A 19,246-nucleotide genomic window follows, 5' to 3' on the forward strand; every position below is an offset into this window, starting at 1 on the left:
CACCTGGTAGGTGCAGGGAATCTACGAACAGACAGCTGAGCTATCACCCCAGACTCCCCCTCTTTTTTTTTTTTTTTTTTTGGTTTGGTTTTTCGAGACAGGGTTTCTCTGTGTAGCCCTGGCTGTCCTGGAACTCACTCTGTAGACCAGGCTAGCCTCGAACTCTCGAACTCAGAAATCCGCCTGCCTCTGCCTCCCAAGTGCTGGGATTAAAGGCGTGCGCCACCACCGCCCGGCCTCCCCCTCTTTTTTTTTTTATTTTTTATTTAGACATGTGCCCTTTATTGACTTGAGGCTCACCTATTAGCTTGACTGGCCACTTGAGGCATTAGAATCTGCCTGTCTCCACTTCCCCAGCGTTGGGATTACAAATACAGCTCATAATACAGAAGCCCAGCTTGTTAAAACACAGGACTGCTGTCTGTTCTCAGGCTAGCACAGTAAATGCTTTACTAACTGGGCCTTTCCCCTTTCCCTAGCCTTCTTCCTGCTTTTTTTTTTTTTTTTTTAGTGTGTGTATGGGTGTGTGTTTTAGAACAGGGTCTCAGTGTATCACATGGCAATCCTCCTGCCTCAGTCTCCAGAGGGCTGGAACTCTTTAAGCATGAGCCACCATGCTTGGCAGTTCATGCTGTGGTGCCAAATAGGAGAGGGAAGACTGGCGACACAGCAGTAAACAGGATTTACAGGGACACAAAAAGACACCTTATTTATTATGAGGCAGGGTCTCTGTATGTAGCCCAGGCTGTCCGAGAACTTGCTTTGTAGATTGCATTGGCCTGGAACTCAGATCTGCTTGCCTCTGTCTCCTGAGTACCGGGATTAAGGGTGTTCACCACTAGGACAGACAAAAGAAACCTTCCTTTATATTATTATTATTAATTTGTTTTTTTTTTTTTTTTTTGAGACAGGGTTTCTCTGTGTAGCCCTGGCTATCTGTAGATCAGGCTGGCCTTGAACTCTAAGATATGTTTGCCTCTGTCCTCCACCCCCTGAGTGAGGGGTACAGAGTGAAACCCTGTCTCAAAAACAAAACAACAAACAAAAAGTATAGATTTAGGGGCTGGAGAGATGGCTCAGTAGTTAAGAGCACTGGCTGCTCTTCCAAAGAACCAGGGCTCAATTCCCACAGGGCAGCTCACAACTACCCGAAACTCCAGTTCCAGAAGATCCAACACCCTCACACAGATATACACGTAGGCAAAAGAACCAGTGTACATACAATAAAATTAAAAAAAAAAAGAAAGAAAAGAGAAAAGCCTCTTCATACAAGTAGCCTAGCACATTTCCCCAATTTTATTTTAGGTTTCACTTAAGTCAAATACAAAAACATTAATAAAATAGAATATTACACACCCACTAGGAATGTTGATAAAGATATATTTATTTATTTATTCACCTGGAGTTCTTAAGTAAAACAGTATAATATAAAATAAGTTAGAAAAGAATGTATATTCCAAAATACTAACTGTGATCACTTGGGGGCAATATAAAAATACACGGAATATTGCTATCAGTAAAGTTGTCTATGCTGAGGAGCTTGTGTGGTATAGATTCCTGAGCCCTCATGGTCACATTCTTTCTTAGGCTTCCCCCAACACCCCAGCCATACCCCCTTATTACTCCTGCCCAGGTCAGAGGCAATCCAGATGTCCTTAGTTACTGGTGGCATTCACTGGAGTCCGGCAGTTCCAGGGTGGTGGCTCCGAGGCCAGCCTGAGAGCTTTCCTTTGCTGCATACAGGACTCTTGCAGACTTCCATTGGTCCCACAGGTCAGCTGATCCAGGTCCTCCCTCTCATTAAAGAGAAGCAACTACAGAAACCTCTCCCAGCTATGCTGGCCGAGAGGAATAGGTTCACAGCAGTGGCCTAAGTGTCATGGTTGGGCCACAGGAAATAGAAACTTCAGGTCCCTAAGAACATTTTATTGCCAGTTAACAATATTTCTTGTTTTTATGTGTCCCTCTAAAAGCCACAGACTTTTTGGGCATGAGTGGTTCTTTATGGCTTCTAAGGGAAGAAAACAGTTTTCTTCAGTAAAGTCCACAGTCTCAGCCACCAGGTGGCGTCATAGACTGCTCCTGAAGAGCCAGTGGCGTGGGCAGAAGACATCTTCTGTGGCTGCCACTCTTCCTGTCTCCTGTCTCCACAGCTGTCAAAGAGCTGGCCCAGAGGAGATGAGATGGGGCAGGAGAGCTGAAGGAAGAGCCAGATATCTTCCTTCTTCTTATTTTCTTTTAATATCTACGATTTAAAGAACCCAGAACCGACCAACCACAGTGACAACAGTCTGCATGCGCGCAGGTCCTCCCCAGAGCTGTCCTCAGCATCTGCTGCCTGCCCAGCTCAGGGACCCATCCTGGAAGGACTGGGGCACTAGGGAGGAGGTTTCCCTTGAGCCAAGATGAGGGCTATTTCTTGTGGAGAAACTTCATTTTATTGCCTAAAAAAGAGAGAACATTTTATCAGAAGAGAGGGGAGGGAGGGAGGGGGGGAGGGGCACAGGAAAGTATGTGTCTCAGCAGACTGTGGAGTCAAAGGACAACTTTGGGGACTCAGTTCCCTCCTCCCACCTTTATGTGGGTTCTGGGGATTGGACTTAGGCTTGGGTGCCACGTGCTGGGCCATCTTGCTGGCTGGGTCACCGAACTCCTGATCTTCCCACCTCCACCTCCCAAACGCTGGGGTGCAGGATGCACCGTCAGGCCCTTTTTGCTGATTAAACTGTAGTCCTGATGATTCTTTTCTGCTCAGGGCCATTCGGAGGCTGGAAGGAGTCCTACCTATGTTAAGTTACTCCCTGCCTGGCCCCAGGCCTGCTGTCTTGGTTGGGCTCCCACAAGATTCAGGGATACAGGAGATGATGGCAAGGATGTTAGTGAGGTAACCCTAGGGCCCAGGGACAGACTAAGAGAGGTAGACAGTCCACCCTGTACTGTTCCTGGCTCTTATGGATGGAACTAGTTAAGACTCCAGGAAAGATAGCTTAGAACTGAGGCTGGTGACAGGGACCCAGGTCTTACCCAGTCCCTTGAGGAATTTATTGACCCCACTGTGTTCTCCACTGGGCAAGGTTTCCAGGTACTCTTGGGCTCGGACTTCAAACAGACCTGGTGATGAGAGATATCCAGGATATTTTAGTTGCTTGCTTTTGTGCTTCTGCACAGACCTTCTTCCTTGATCACTCAGGAAAGGGAAGCCTGGCTTCTGAGACACAGCTGTGCCTATAAACATGCTTTCAAGCACGAGGTTTATAAGGGGTTTTACTATCCTTATAATTGCCCCACCTTGTATAACAGCTGTCTGTGGAAAGCAGTAAAGTCCGCTCACACTCGAGACCCTCCCTCATTCCTGCTACCTTACTCACTAACAGCGACCTGTCACTGGCTATATGCATCTGGCAGCTCTTCTGAGGAGAAGCAAGCCCTGAGAGAAGCTGGTCCTCTCCCACCCTCTAGTCTCTTGTCCTGTGGAAATCCTCATCAGAACTGCCTCAAGTACGGCTGCCTGTCTTTCCTGTGCAGATGGCTGGCCGTGGGAGTTCAGGGCTCAGGCTGAGTTCACAGCATCAGAGAAATCTCAGGCCTGGGGCCAGCTGCTCCTCTGGAACCTTCTGGCCTCTGTACAGCCATGCTGCAAAGGTAAGGCCTTTCCTTCCCAGCTTTAGCTCCATCAAAACAGCCTTTACCAGCATTCCTAGGTTTTAGATTTCCGGAATGTCCGTCCGGGACAGTGGACAAAATAGGCTGGGATGGTGTCTCGTCATTTGGTAATCCACGTTTCCTTTCTCCCTAGAAGCATGGTGGAGCCCTATGCAGACAGGACAGGAAGAGAAGAGAATACAGAGAAGAGGGAGAAAGGGCGGTGCGAGTGGAAAATGAAGCAGGCTGTCCAGAGATTATGCAGTGCTAGCCCAAGGCTGCAGGCACCAGACCACGCTCTCTGGAACTTTAATCCCATCCACAGTCCCTGGACAGGGAACAGGAAGAAAGACAGATGGGAAGAATGGTGGGGCTTGAGGAAGAGGAGGGGGACTACAGAAAAGCAGGAAGGACAGGGGAAACCTGGGAGGAGCAGAGGCAGTCCACATTCACTGTTGAGGTGTGGCTGATGGCAGCTCTTGTGGAAGCTGGAATACTGCTCTTGCATCTTTGTGACTTCCCCCTGCTCTTGCTTGCATCTTTGTGACTTCCCCCTGTTCTTGCTTATATCTTTGTGACCCCCTTCCCCCACTCCTCAGCCACTTAGAGCCTTAGGCACTTCTGCCTCAGTGCCCCAGGAAGGTCAGTGTGCTGTTCTAACCTTTGACATCTTGCCTGCGTAGTTCTCGCTCCTGGATGAAGCCACGGAAAGTCTGAGTCTCCATGAAGACCTCCAGGAAGCGTCGTAGGCTCTTAGAGGAGACGGCTTTTCTGAAGGCCTCTCGCTGCAGGCTTCTCTCCTCGCCCGATGTCAGGAACAGAGAATAGTGGCCCACAATCTCCACAAAAAATCGGACAAAGGCTTCGGACACCACGTCACTCAAGGAACTGGACTCAGGGCCTGTGCAAGGGGCACAAAGGCCAAGACAGTGAGGGGGGTTGGTGGACCGAAGCCCAGGTCAGTTATTGATTACAGTGACCTGTGTAACACAGCCACCTGTGACCTTCCAAGAAGAAGGGCACTTAAAGTTGTCTTTTCCCCTCTTTTAGAGGTATTTTAGAACCTAAGTGAAGGGAGTGGGAAGTTCCTGCGATTATGGCTGGAATGAAATCCAGGTGACAGGCTGAACCCCACTCTCTCCTCATACCCCTACTTTCTCAGTCAGCCACTGACCAGTTGTTCCAAGGCCCTGGCGTTTACCATGCACACAGTCCAGTGGGCCTCCATCCTGGTCACAGGCCAGGTCATTCCTCTGCTCCAGAATGTGTTCCAGGGCTACCTGAAGCTTCCGGGGCAGAATAGAATCCTCGTCCTCCATCTGTAAGGCAGGAGATACAGTGAGCGCAGCTACATCCGACAAGGTGTGTGCCAGCCACATGTCTGGGCAGGCCGCTGAGCTCATAGTTTAAACTTTGTTGACACAAAGTCTCACCTTGTAGCCCTGGCTGGTCTGGGACTCCCTCTGTAGACCAGGCTGGTCTCAAACTCATAGAGGGCTGGGATCAAAGGTGTGTACCACCACACCCGGTTTTTTGTTTTGTTTCCCTTTGAGACAGGGTTTCCTGGCTGTCCTGGAATTTGCTCTGTAGACCAGGCTGGCTTCAAACTCAGAGAACTCTGTCTGTCCCTGCCTATAAGAAGTTTGCTACCACCACCCAGCAGACTTTTTTAAAGTACTCAATTATTTAGAGTGTGTGTACTTCTCTTGTTCCACCATGTAGGTTCTGAGGATTGAATTCAGGTCATCAGGGTCTATGGCAAGAGCCTTTACTCTCTGAACCATCTTATCCGCCCTCAGCTCCTAACGTAGTAGGAGCTGTGAAGAACCACAGATTTCAGGTTCAAATCTCCACTCTAGCTTTTACAAGTTGTGAGAGCCACCTTGTGTTCATTTGTAAGATGGGCTGTCTGTCAGTATGAGTTTCGTCTTAGAGACTGAAGTCCACGCAGTTCTCTTGCAAAAGTGCTCAGTGGTAGCAGTAGCTGCTTCTCACTGCCCTCACGCTGAAGGGAGGCCAGGCTCACTGAGAGACCTGGCCCGGGACAGTACCAGTGTAATGCAAAGCTGCATTGAGTAGTGGTGTACTGCTGGAGCTGGTGGTACCAGGCAACATAACCACTCAGTCAAAAATAAAAGTGTATTAGTTTCTCTTATGAGGAAAATACTTTAGGATCAGTACAGAAAGCAGATCAAAGTGTATGGTGTTGAGGGTCTATAATACCAGTAATCCCAGGTCAGGCCAGCCTAGCCTATACAGTGAGATCCTGGCTCAAAAGGCAAAGTCTAAATGACAGAACAACCACCAGCCCCAGTTCCAGCACCACCTCCATCATGAATGCCTATAAATAATTTTAAACCAGTCCCTCTGTTTCCAGTCTCCCTCCCAAGATAAGCATACATATTTTGGTAGGTTTTCTTATCAATCTGTAATTTGGGAGGACAGGGTGTCACTGTGTAGCCCTGACTAATCTAGAACATATATACCAAGCTAACCTTGAACTCACAGAGAACACCCCCCACACACACATAGATACACACACTCCTGAGCGCTGGGACTAAAGGTGTGTGCCACCACGCCCAGCTTCTATCAATCTTTTAAAGGTAAGAACACATATAATTTTCTTTCTACTTGTTTCTTTTATCTTTATCTTACTTTTCTTAGGGAAAAAAACAATAGAATCAGGCTGGGGAGTGATACCCCATGGTAGAGTTTGTTGTCTAGCATTTGCAAGCCTGGGATCTATGTCCAGCACCAAAACAAGCAGAGACAAAATCAAACAAAACACCAAACTAAAACAAAAAATAGCAAAAATAATAAAAAAAACAGATAATTTTGTATCTCTTCAGACACACCAGAAGAGTACCTCAGATCTCATTACAGATGGTTGTAAGCCACCACGTGGTTGCTGGGAATTGAACTCAGGACCTCTGGAAGAGCAGTCAGTGCTCTTAACCTCTGAGCCATCTCTCCAGCCCCCTGTATCTCTATTTCTTTATGATTTTTTTTTCTGAAGGTCTCTATAACCTAGGCTGGCCCAGTACTCACTATCCCACTGTGCGGCCCAGTTGGCTTTAAATTTAAAGCAATCCTCCTGCCTCCTCCTCCTGAATGAAAGGATTATTGGGAGGTATCATCATGCCTGGATGTTCCCTGATTCTTTTTTTTTTTTTCAATTAAAAATTATTTAGTTTAACTTTCTGTGTATGAATGCTTTGTTGGGAACTGAACCCTGGTCCTCTGCAAGAGCAGCAAGTGCTCTTAACTGCCGAGTCAGCTCTTCTGCCATCCCTCTCCCCCATTAAAAACTTAAGCTTCATATTTTAAAATTATGTGTAAGTGTATGTCCATGCGTGGGTCTGTGCGTGTGAGCACAGAACACAGTGACTGAAGAGGCCAGAGCTGTTGAATCCTTTGAAGCTGGAGTCAGAGGTGGCAGTGAGCTGCCTGACGTGGGTACCAGGGAAAAAACCTTGAATTCATCAAACACTCATATAAGCAGTGTGAACTTGTCATTGCTAAGCCATCTCTCAAGCCTGTGCCCCGATGATTAACTGGTTGAAGCTTGTGCAGATGAAAACCAGTCTTTGCTGATGCCTTCCTCTTCACTGCCTCATCCTTGGCTGGCCTTGGCCTGGGCTGGTCCCATGGTCCAGCTGAGCTAGCAGGTTCAGGCTTACTACAGACCCTTTCTGGAGCTGGAGTTGGGCTCTCTGGAAGAAGAGAAGGCACAGGAGCAGCAGGTGGAGCTGGGTCTCTACTCACCTGTCTGAGGAACCTGTCATTGATGAGATCAACCACAAGGACCTACAAGACAGAAGAAACGGGATGAGTATTGTCACTAGGGTTTCTGGGTAAAGATGGATGTGTCATTTTCCTCCTCCTCAGCACCGGAGATGTGAAGAATGTGTGTGTGTCTGTGTTCTGACAGGGAATAGGCGAATGGACCAAGCTAGTCCTGAAGGCTAGGACACACACATGTCAGCAGCTGATTCCCAGCCCTGTTTGGTCCATGCCGGGGCTTCCCTGTCGTTGGTTTGTTTGTGGGTTACAGAGGTGGGACAAAAGTTGCTAATCTGCACCTCTCCATGCTGGGGAATTCACCTTTTTATCCCTGAGATATCCACTGAACCTGCTAGTTCTTCAGAGGGAAGAGGAATGGGGTCTGGGGAACACTGTCAGGCTGCAGGCTGTGTGCCTTTGTCAGTTACAGTGTTTTGAGGGAGCACTCTCTCCTTAGTGTGGGTTGAGATATAGGACCAGCAAAAGGGTGAATGACCTACATTGGGTACAAAGCTTAAGGACACGCTTACATGCTGCTTCTGAGGGTAGACCCTCATGCAGACCCTAGCTTAGGTGGGACACTATGATAGAGGGAGAACAGGGTTGGATGGCCTGCCTGGCCACAGTTGGAAACAGGCTTTGTATGCTGAGAGCCACATAAACTCCTTGCCTTCACACAATCAAAGGCCAGCACCCCAAGCCCTCGGATAATGGAGGGCAGATGGACTGACTGGCATCCTCACCACGGTCAAGCTGAACAGCAGAATTTGGCTCTTGTTTCCTACTCTTGACTCCTGGGGTCCCAGACACAGGGCAGGTCAGACACTATTTAAAAAGGACTGAGTGATTGCAGAGGTGCCACACGCAACTTCCCGTGCTTGCACACTAAACTATAAATCCTGGCTGTTATCACAACAATGTGGTTAATTTTGCAGTGTTTTGTTATGCAGCCCAGGCTGACTTCAAACATGAGATCCCCCTACCTTGCTTGGTGAGTGCTGGGGTGCAGGAATGTAACACTCACACCCAGCTTTGTGGCTCTAGTTCTCCCTCCCTTTAATTCCAGCTTTTATTCATTATTGTTTCTTAGACTAGGGGCTAGACCTAGAGGTTTGTGCATGGTACACAGGCACTCTATCACAGAGCTAATTCCCTGTCCCTGTTCTCCCCTCTCTCTTCCGTGTGTGTGTGTGTGTGTGTGTGTGTGTGTGTGTGTGTGTGTACTATAGCATGCATGTGGAGGTCAAGAGCACAACTTTCAAGAGCCAGTGTTCTCTTTTCAGCAGGTGACGCTCGGAGGATTGAACATCAGGCCTGGCACTGAACCATCTTGCCTGTCATGCCCTGTGTTTTTTGTTTTTGTTTTTGTTTTTTTAATGGCATAGCTAAGTCCTTGCCTACTCTGTCATTAGTTCAAGCACATATTCCAGATACTGCTTTCTCTGCCCAGTAGAGGGAGAAAGGATGGCTATGTCTGATGTCAGGGCTTCGAAATGGCTGCTGATACAGGCCATGCCATTTAGAGGGGAAATGATTGATGAGAGACTCTGGGAAGGGACTGCCACAGAGCAAGCCCTGGCATCTTCCCACTCCTGCCCAGCACTCCCCTCCTCGTTGTGTGGCCTGGGGAACTGGGGTGCAGGGCTCGTTGGCTCACCTCTTCCAGTGGCAGCTCCCTGAGCAGTGGCAGCGAGCTGGAGAGCAGCCCGATGAGGAAGGGCGTGGGCGAGCACACTATGTCGATCATGGCAGGTGGCAACACCGGGATGTAGGTGTGCTGCCAGCTGAAGGGGTAGATGAGTGCTACCATGGCATGGCAGCATTTGGACAGAGTGCTGCAGGGGACAGACAGAAAGAAGCTGGCTCAGTGTGGGTGAGGGCGGGGCTTCAACAGCAGAGGCTAGGGAAGAGGACCGGGATCATCCCAGAGGGGCACTGGTTAGAATAAATGGTTCTCAAATGATCACAGCCAACACATCTACCATAAAAAAAGTGTCCAGCTTCAGCAGCCATGAGAGAAACACAGGTCAAACCATGCTGAGATTCCCTCTTCCCCCAGTCAGAATGGCAGTCATAAGAAAAACGGTGAATGCGCTTACCACACAAGATGATGACCCAACTTTGGTTTCCAGAAGCCACAGCGAAGAAAGACAATCAGGCTCCTGAGAGCTTTCCTCTGACAACCACACATGCATTGTACATGTACCTTTTTTTTTTTTTTTTAATATTTCACACTAGGTGCGGCAGCATACACCTTTTTTTAAAATTACTTATTTGTTTTATGTATATGAATACACTGTAGCTGTCTTCAGACACACCAGAAGAGGGCATTGGATCCCATTACAGATGGTTGTGAGCCACCATGTGGTTGGTGGGAACTGAACTCAGGACCTCTGGAAGAAGAGCCAGTGCTCTTAACCACTGAGCCATCTCTCCAGCCCCCATACATGTACTTTAATATAGACATAAAAACAATAAACCAAAAAACCAAGCCAAATACCAGCTGAGCACAGTGGCACACATCTTTAATCTCAGCACTCGGGAGAGAGTGGATCTCTGTGGGTTTCAGGACAGCCTGGTCTACACAGTGAGTTCCAAGACAGCTAATAATACATGACAGGTTCAAAAAACAAAAACAAGCCTGGGGGTGCTGCTCATGCCTTTAATCCCAGCACTTGGGAGGCAGAGGCAGGCGGATTTCTGAGTTCGAGACCAGCCAGGTCTACAGAGTGAGTTCCAGGACAGCCAGGGCTACATAGAGAAACCCTGTCTCAAACAAAACAAAACACCAAAATCAAACCATTACACATCAAACAGAACAAAACTCATAAAAAAACAAACAAAACAAAACAATGAGTCCAAATAACAAATACCATAAGGATGAGGACAAAGAGAACCGCTTTACACTGTTGGTAGAAAGGTTACCGACTATAGGAGTCAAAATGAGCTTCCTCAAAAAGCTAACGATAGCTCCACCATTCTACTGGCTATTCCACTCCCATGCGTTTACCCAAACGAGTCCAAACCAACCTTTTACAGAGCTATTTCCACAGCAATGTCTACTGAGCGCTATTCACAAGAACTACGTATGTCGTGGAACTAATCTCAGCATTCAAAAACAGAAGAATGGACAAGAAGAATGTGGTAAATTTCATTTCTTTTTTCTTCTGTTTTGTTCTCCCCCTCCCTCCCTCCCAAGTCAGGGTTTCTCTGTATATCTCTGGCTATCCTGGAACTCATTATGTAGACCAGGATAGCCTCGAAGTCAGAGATCCGACTGTCTCTGCCTCCCCAAATGCTGAGATTAAAGATGTGTGCTCTCATTGGTTGACCTGTAAATGTAAATTTTATTTCTGTGTTTGTGTGTTCTGCCTGCATGTGTGTCTATACATCACATGTTTCTGGTGCCCTCACAGGTCAGAAGGAGTCAGATCCCCTGGAACTGGATTTACAGATAGTTGTAAGTCACCACGGGGTTCTAAGAACTGAACCTGGGTCCTCTGTAAGAGCAGAAGTTGTCTTAGTCACTGAGCCAACTCTCCAGCCCCTTTAATGTGTGTGTGTGTGTGTGTCTTGTATAGAACAAAGTTGTGTCTCTTCCAGGAAAATGGATGCAACTAGAAATCATCAATCATATTAAAGAAGACAAACATATTTTTCTTTTGGTTCCTGGATTTTATATAGACACATAAGACCCTGTATGTATATGTCACATGAAAGTGGAAGCAAAGGTGTCTGGGGGACAAAGGGCACCTATGGGTGGGAGGTGGGGGAGGGGTGAGAAAAGGGAGGCCAGGGGCTGTGGGAGAGGATACTCAAACAGCGTATGCTGTATGAGAATAAGTCAAACCCATCAGTGCCTCAAACTAGCGTATCACGTCCCTTGGCCTGAGCGTGGCTCATAGAACACACTCTGAGATGCTACAAGAAATGGCTTCAGGGACCGCCTCCAGCCCTGTGTAACTTATGAAAGAACTTTTACATTTGAGGTCACAGGTTCCACCCCTAGTACTGCAGAAATGACTGATGAATAAAGTCCTTTTATATTAAAGAACCGTCTCAAGTAACCAGCCAGATGACCCTGAACTTCTGCCTTCGTATGCCAGGATTACAGGCATGTGTATGCCTATATATCTGTGTGTAAACCCCATGACCCATTGATGAGATTCTGGGAGTCAAGGGGGTTCAGGGCCTGTGCACACTAGGCAAGTGCTCTACCAGTTGAGTTACATCCACAGCCCCTTAAGCTGTCAAGGAGTCTCAAGCTTCCTTTTTATTTTTAAATTTTATTTATTCATTTATTTATTTGAGACAGACTTTCTCTGTATAGCCCTGGCTGTCCTGAAACTCACTCTGTAGACCAGGCTGGCCTCAAACTCAGAAATCCACCTGCCTCTGCCTTCCAAGTTCAAGTTTCCTTTTTAATAGTTTCCTTTTTAACCTACCAGTACAAAGGAAGAACTGAACCCAGAGCCTGTTTTCTTTCTTTCTTCTCTCTCTCTCTCTCTCTTTCTTTCTTTCTTTCTTTCTTTCTTTCTTTCTTTCTTTCTTTCTTCCTTCCTTCCTTCCTTCCTTCCTTCCTTCCTTCTTTCCTTCCTCCCTCCCCCCCTCCCTCCCTTCCTTCCTTCTTTCTTTTTTAAAAGAAAGGGTCTCAGGGTCCTAGGCTGGCTCAGACTTACTGTGTTGCTAAGGTGGGGTTTGTGAGCCCCCCATCCTTGTGGCTCCACCCTCAGTGCTGGGATTCAGTGAACACTGGGACTGGAGGTACGCACTGCCACACCCAGTCTCTTAAGTACTTTTGACTCCAGGAAAGTTTTTGAATCACAAGGTTTAGATCTGGATGCAATCCCAGTGACAGCCCTCACATTCTTCTTTAGAGACAGGGTCTCGCCATGCAGCTTACTCTGACCCTGAACCCCAGATCCTCCGAGTCAGTTTCCAGAGTTCTGGGATGTCAGGCATGTGGCACCTTAACTGGTTTTGGGTTTACCTGGTTTTAAATTTTGTATCTAAAGACACTGAGCCCTAAGAAATTTAAGGTAAACTCGAGGGCAGCTAGGGATCATGAGCCTAAGAAGGCAAACGTTTGGGGGTCAGGGAGTGTCCATGGGAGCAGGGAGGGATGCTGGAAGGAAGAAAGGGAAAGAGGGAGGGATGGAAGGAGACGCAGAGAGACAGAGGCCCTGGGGAGGACAGCCTGTGTGCTTTCTCAGCCATTGCCACAGAAAAAGAAACCTACTTGACCTTTTCTCCAAATCAGAAAAAAGAGTAGCTGCCCTTTTCCTGTCAGTCTCATCCTCAGGAGAAGGCTGCTCTGTCTACTGCTATAGCATGCTGTGATGCCTTTAAAATCCCTCTGCTGCCATCAGGGACTTCAGCAAACCAGGTGGAAGGGAAGTGGAGAATATAGTTGGACCAAGGCTAGGAAAACCCACCAGTCCATGAGGATGCTAGGTGCACAGGTTGGGTGAAGAAGGGTTAGAAAGAGAGAGATGAAATTCACTCCCCAACAGGATGCTGAGTGCAAGATCCACTGTATCCAACTTCCCTTTTCCTCACAGTGCTAAGAACAGTATGAACCCAGGGCCTCAGGCACGCTACATCCCAGCTCCGTCTACAGTTCTGCAGGAGACACTGGAGAAGGACAGGGCGCAGCTGGGTAACATGTAGGTAGGGGCTGCTATTCACAGCCATTTCTTGAAAGGCTTGTTCAGGATTTCCTCTGCTTAAAGGTCAGAGTCTTTATCACAGCTGAGGCCCAAACTGATACCAGGTTATCATTAACAACACCTCGTTAGCCAGACGGGAGGGAGGGAGGGAGGGCAAGGAGCAGGCGGGACAACAGGCAGGCAGTTGCCAGAGAGTTCATTTTTCTTGCTTCAGCCCATTCGCTACCTTAAACAATTCTCTTCTGTGCACCAAGGAAAGGTTGGATTCTGTAATTACACGGGTGGTGGCTGCCCGTTCTCGAACATAAGTGGCAGAGAAGAAATGAAGGACTCTAAGAACAGCTCGTGATTTTTCCAATTACTGCAGTAAGTGCTGATGGAATTTTGCAGGCATGGGTGGGGCAGAGGGTGGTGCTGCAGGGAAAGGGGAAAATGGAGCCTGGGGGGGGGAACTCTTGGAGTGAGCCAGGGCAGGGCTCAAGCGCCTCACTGAACATCGGCTGTTGCAGAAGAGGCATTTGTGAAGGATGGCCAAGGAGAGCCATCTCACAGCTGGCTCCCATTACTGTGGGGGTGGAGGAGCTGCCAAGCTCCCACAGCTGCGACCAATTGTGCAGAAGTGGGGGAGGGAAGAGAATGCCCCAGTGGGAAGGTGGCTGGGCCAGAGGGCTCAGTGATGGACGCAGGTGAGAGGGGGTCAGGCCCCAAGATGTTTAGTACTGGGAGGTGGTTCCTAAGGGCTGAGGCATTGTAGTAGAACATCAGCATGCATTTGTGAGAGTTAACATCTGGAAATGTTTCAGTTCTGGGTGCTTGGGTTCCTGAATTAGACACCCAGGAACAGCTCAGATGATGACTCAGTAGGTACCCAGAACAATGCGCAATGCATCTCTCCCGCTGCACGCTATTTCCAAGAACAGAGGTGAAGGGCAAAACTCAGGTTGTCCTGCAGATGAGGAAACCTCCTCCCAGGGGAGTGTGTCACCAAGCAAGACTGCCATGTTTCCCTGACTGAACCTTTAACTCTCAAGTAACATGTCACTGAGTTTAAAAGGCACACAGGCTGGCTCCTGAAAGGTCTGGTTCTGCTGTCTTCTGTGTGACTTCAGAAAGAGCCCTTCACTACCTTAGGTCCCCAGTTTTCCCCTACGGTAGATGGGAGCTGGCCTAGGTGAGTCCCAGTGTCCCCTCCAGCTCTCGAACCCCCACACTCTGAATCTGTACAATGGCACATCCAGGGGCTAGAAACGGGAGCTTTCTCCTGAGGTCACAAAATGAGATCCAGGCTTGTTAGCGTTCCTGGATCAAGGAACAATGGTGACGTTGCACTGGGAGGGACAACAAGATAACACTGGTGTCTGTGAGAGTCCTTAAGCAGAAGGCCTGACAGAGGCAGCGTGACTTGGGTGGGCACTGACTTCAAGGAAAGAGCTGGGACGAGTCCCTGCGAAGGACACTTAGTGATGGGTTAGAGGACAACAGCATTTATGTACAGCTTTGTTAGTCTCTAAGCTGTGCCCTAAAAGCCAGCTTTCTGGTGTTCATCTTACAAACCAAGGGAGTTCACATTTAGTTAGAATGTGCCCACCCCTTTTGAGACAGGATCTCATATATCCCATGGGCTTTGAATTATGTAATGAGAACTGACCTTCTCATTCTCCTGCTTTTACCTCCTGAGTACTGGGCTACAGGTGTGGGCCCCTGTGCCTGGCTTCATTGGGTGTTGGGGATTGGAACTCAGGAGTTGGTGCATACTAGCCCAGTATTCTACCACCCAAGCTACATCTCCAGCTAGTGATATTTACTAACTGCTTTTCAGTGCTGGGAACTGAAGCAAGAACCTTCATAGGTTAGGCAAGCACAACATTCTATTTTCCTGGCCCATGACTTTACAATGTACTATCATGTTATTAAAATACTTTCTTTCCATACAGTTTTGCTAAACTAGACTCTTGTCAACCACTCTGAGAACGTGCCAGGCCCTCAAAAGTATAGTATTTTGGGTGCCAGAGCACCAAGGTGGTGGTTACCACCATTGCTTGCAGGCAGGCCTTGGACAAACTCGTCTTCTGAGATGGCAAACATGATTGAGTGTAGCTGGGTACAGAAGACATACAGGACCTCACTGAAGTTATGGAAACTGAGGCAATGAACTAAGAGGAATGAACAAAAGAATGAATACACACAGCTACACGTGGACCTATTTGTGTAGTGACCCGTGTGTGAAACCCAAGGTTCAAACACCATTGTCAAGACTTGGTCACTGTATCCCACTCATCCTTAGCTGGGAGACAAACCTTCAATTTATGATTCTTACACTGTTAAAAAGATAGAATATGCCGGGCGGTGGTGGCGCACGCCTTTAGTCCCAGCACTTGGGAGGCAGAGGCAGGCGGATTTCTGAATTTGAGAGTTCGAGGCTAGCCTGGTCTACAGAGTGAGTTCCAGGACAGCCAGGGCTACACAGAGAAACCTTGTCTCAAAAAACCAAAAAGAAAAAAGAAAAGAAGATAGAATATTAAATATTAAACACTCTGTCATCTAAAACTTTTATACAAACTTGCTTATTGTGTGCAGCCATGGCCTATAGTTGCTGAAGGTTTTTAGAGCTGACACTAGTAAATAAGAAACAAAATATTTATCATAAAGAAAATGAAGACGGGTATAAGGAAATATTTATCTGGGTTGTTCTGGAGACAGAACAAGCCATCATAACAGCATTCTTTGCTTTCCATCTGTCAAGCTTGAGCTAGACAGAGCCTTTAGAAACACTCAATGTCCACCCTAAAGATGAAACAGAGCAAGAATGTTATTTTAAATGTGATAGGTTTTTGGCTCAACTTAAAACCCTTCTGTAACTCAGAGTGTTTGCCACCGACTCCCTGCAAGTTTCTCTCCAGTGCTCAGACTCCCCAGTAAAGATAACTAAATGCACTGGGGGGTCAGCCTGGGGAGAGGGAGGAGAGTGCTGAGGGCAGCTAAGGCCCACCACAGATGTCACAGGGTCACTCCCTGGGTTTGTCATCTATGGTGTTCTCATGCTCTGCTTGGTGACCTCACTGAGACTGGGGCACAGAAGGAAGGAAGAGGGGTAGATTCTCCCGTCCACTCTCAGCTGAACAGGATTGGGATCCATGTGTGTCCAGCAGAGGAGTGTCTCAGATGAAGGTGACAGCTAGGACTATGCTAATGCTTTCCTTCTCAGAATCTTCCAGCTCAAGAAACGGCCAGCCTATCCCCAGCCCCTTGCTTGTTAAGGCTTGGACAGAGAACCTTCAGTTCCCTATGGCTACTACCCCAGAAGTCTAACAGAAACGAGTAGATCCTTTTACCAGGCCTGTGAGTCAGAGAATCTTACGGAACATGGTTGTCAGGAGACTTGGAGGCTCTTGACTCATGGGGTTGGATCACTGCAGATCTGAGAGAAACCTGAGGGTCTCCCAGTCAAACCTACCCACTGGGGGCCCTCGTGAAGGCCACCAAGAGAAGGAAGGTTCCAAAGAAAAATACTTAGCTTCCGTAGCCACAAGTGAATGGAAAAGAACCTTACACTTTTTCAAGACAGGCTCTTGCTACGTTGACAAGACTAGCCTGAAACTCAGCCAGTCTACCTCAGCCGCCTCATACTGGATTACAGGCAGCATGCACCACCAGACTCACAAAGGACTCACAGACTCACATGGCCCACCTGACAAAGACTTCCTGCATTTCTGTGGATGTACAGGGCCCCAGAATCTGTCCTTTCACCCCTCCCACCACTGCAGGGCAGCTCCTAGCTCCCCTACATTGCCTCCAGTGCCAGGCAGCTCTCCTGTGCCTAAGGAGGGCATAAACTCCACCACATTCCTGCTGCCTTCTCCTCCCCTGCTGCAAAAGAACCGTGTACCCCTCTGCGGACTGCCCGCAGAAGCCGCAGAGGGCAATTTAAGTGCCTCTTCTCTGCCGTAGGCTGTTCACAGAGAGTGCAGCTCCAAGAGCAGACTACATGGAAGGCGAGGTGAGGAGAAAAAGACCAAAGGCTTTCCTGGAAAGAATGCTGAGGCCCCAGGGCAGAGCCCACTCAGGTACATGGGGATCTGCTCAGAGGGCTTGGCTAGCATCCAATCTGCCCACTCAGAAATCCGTCCAGGAGAGGGGCAGGTGGATCGTGCCCTTTTCTTGGCACTTGGGTAGAATGTTTCCTCTGGTTTTCTAACATCCTGAGCCCATGTTGCCCTTTAAACATTTCCTCCCTACCTTTTCTGTCAGTGTACTCTGACCAGAAAATTCATACTTGGTGCTTGGCTGGCCTGCTCGGCTCCAGCTGCTCTCAGGTCCTGGGCATTTTCTCCAGCTTCGCCTCCCCTAGTCTAACATCTTCTTTCCCGAGGCAGTCCCCGGGGGCCGTGTCCCGAACTCCACTCTTGGCAGGTGCTGCGTTTACTTAGCTGCTCTCCACTTCTTGCCAAGGCCTTTCTGAAATCCATCTTTTTCCTCTTCCCCAAATCCAAGCCTTGAGAATCCAAGGGAATAAGGGGCTGCAGGGAAAGGGGAGTGGGCCTTCCGGAGCATGGATATAGTTACCACAGTGCAGATGAAATCTGATCCTGGTCACTAAAGGGTTATCACTCATCCCTGGCTTCCAGAGCCCCAACATTGAGAACTCTCTGTGTGAATTCCCCAGTGCCCAGGAGTTTGGAGAGCTGCCAGCTCCTAGCACTGGCTACAGGGTGGAGACAGGGCCTGCTTCCTGAGCTGACAGAGATGCGCAGGGAACACAAGGATGGTGACACTTAAAAGTGAACAGAAAGCTCAGCGGTGAGGTGGGGGCAGCCAGGGAATGCCCACACGGCAACGGTCCAAAGAGGAGTGTCATGAAGGTGACCAGACGGATGCATTGAGCACAGGGCTGGATTGCTGACCCCTCCCAGCCCCCTGATGAATTCCATGTTGAAACACGTTGGCCTTTTCATTCTTCCGTCCCTTTTTTCTTCCCTCCTTTTGTTCCCTGTAGCAGCTCAGTCATTTCCTCTCCATACCACAGACAGCGCCGCTCTTCTTGTTAGTTCCTGGTGTGTCTTCCCTCCAGATGGCCTCCACTATTTCGGCTGTTGGTGGTCCCCTTCTTGGCTTTTCCTGGTTCACATATTCTCCCATAGGTTCTAAAAAGCTCCAGGTCAGTGTTTTAGAATTTTTTTTTAAACATACATTCATTGTGTGAGTATGTATGTGTGCATGCATACACACATGTTGGAAATCAGAGAACAACTTTTCGGGAGGTGGTTCTCCCCTTGCACTGTGTAGGCCCTGGGGATTGAACTCGGGCTGTCTAGCTTGGTGGTGGGCTCCTTTATCTGCTGAGCTTGTAAATGATTTTATTTGTTTTTTTTGTTTGTTTGTTTGTTTTTTGTTTTTTCGAGACAGGGTTTCTCTATGTAGCCCTGGCTGTCCTGCTGTCCTGGAACTCACTCTGTATACCAGGATAGCCTTTGTTTTGTTTTTTGAGATAAGGTTTTACTATGTGGTCCATGGTGCCCTGAACTCCCAGAGGTCTGCCTGCTTCTGCCTCCAGAGTTCTGGAATTAAAGGGCTGAGATCATAAAAATGTTGGAACCATTCCTCTGCTAGAGTCCAGAATCAAGATTTACTTACTTATTATGTATACCGTATTCTGCCTGCCAGAAGAGGGCACCAGATTGCATTATAGATGATGGTGCACCTCCAAGGCTTGCTGGGAATTGAACTCAGGACCTCTGGAAGAACAGCTAATGCTCTTAACCTCTCAGCCATCTCTCCAGCCCACCAATCCAAATTCTTATTTCCTTCTGGATCTTCTTTGATTTGTGATGTGGCCTTTTGAATCAGAGGATATGTTCATTGGCATATGAATAGCATCCTATGGAACAGAAGTAGGGGAGTGTGTGTGTGTGTGTGTGTGTGTGTGTGTGTGTGTGTGTGGTGTTTGATTTCTATGGTTTAGTTTAATAACAAACAGGAAAGGGATATCTTGGGTAAGTCTGTAACCTTCCACCTAGTCTTGTGGTCTTCTCCTGAGTTGGACTTTCTCTTCTCTGTCTGCTCATCTCTTCCTGCCCAACCTAGTTCTCCACTCCAGTCAGGGAGCTGCTTCACAGTTCCTGAGGGTAACTTGTTCTGCCTCTACTGATTCCATG

The 19,246-nt window shown here is 48.1% G+C and overlaps 1 protein-coding gene across 2 annotated transcripts in view; it reads right to left on the reverse strand.

Moving 5' to 3' along the window:
• Positions 1-1,267: 1,267 nt before the first annotated feature.
• Dennd2a (DENN domain containing 2A) overlaps positions 1,268-19,246 on the reverse strand; it is an 87,688-nt gene continuing 69,709 nt past the window's right edge. For both annotated transcript variants that reach the window (XM_028768429.1, XM_028768430.1), the window contains exons 14-19: positions 9,083-9,260; positions 7,408-7,449; positions 4,844-4,961; positions 4,304-4,543; positions 3,025-3,111; positions 1,268-2,444 (exon numbers count right to left, since the gene is read on the reverse strand). In XM_028768429.1, the coding sequence (XP_028624262.1) occupies positions 2,413-2,444; positions 3,025-3,111; positions 4,304-4,543; positions 4,844-4,961; positions 7,408-7,449; positions 9,083-9,260 (697 nt within the window). In that variant the 3' untranslated portion in view covers positions 1,268-2,412. The remainder of the gene's footprint in view (positions 2,445-3,024; positions 3,112-4,303; positions 4,544-4,843; positions 4,962-7,407; positions 7,450-9,082; positions 9,261-19,246) is intronic.

Source organism: Grammomys surdaster, unplaced genomic scaffold, assembly GCF_004785775.1.
Source record: "Grammomys surdaster isolate TR1022 unplaced genomic scaffold, NIH_TR_1.0 186, whole genome shotgun sequence".
NCBI classification, from domain to species: domain Eukaryota; kingdom Metazoa; phylum Chordata; class Mammalia; order Rodentia; family Muridae; genus Grammomys; species Grammomys surdaster.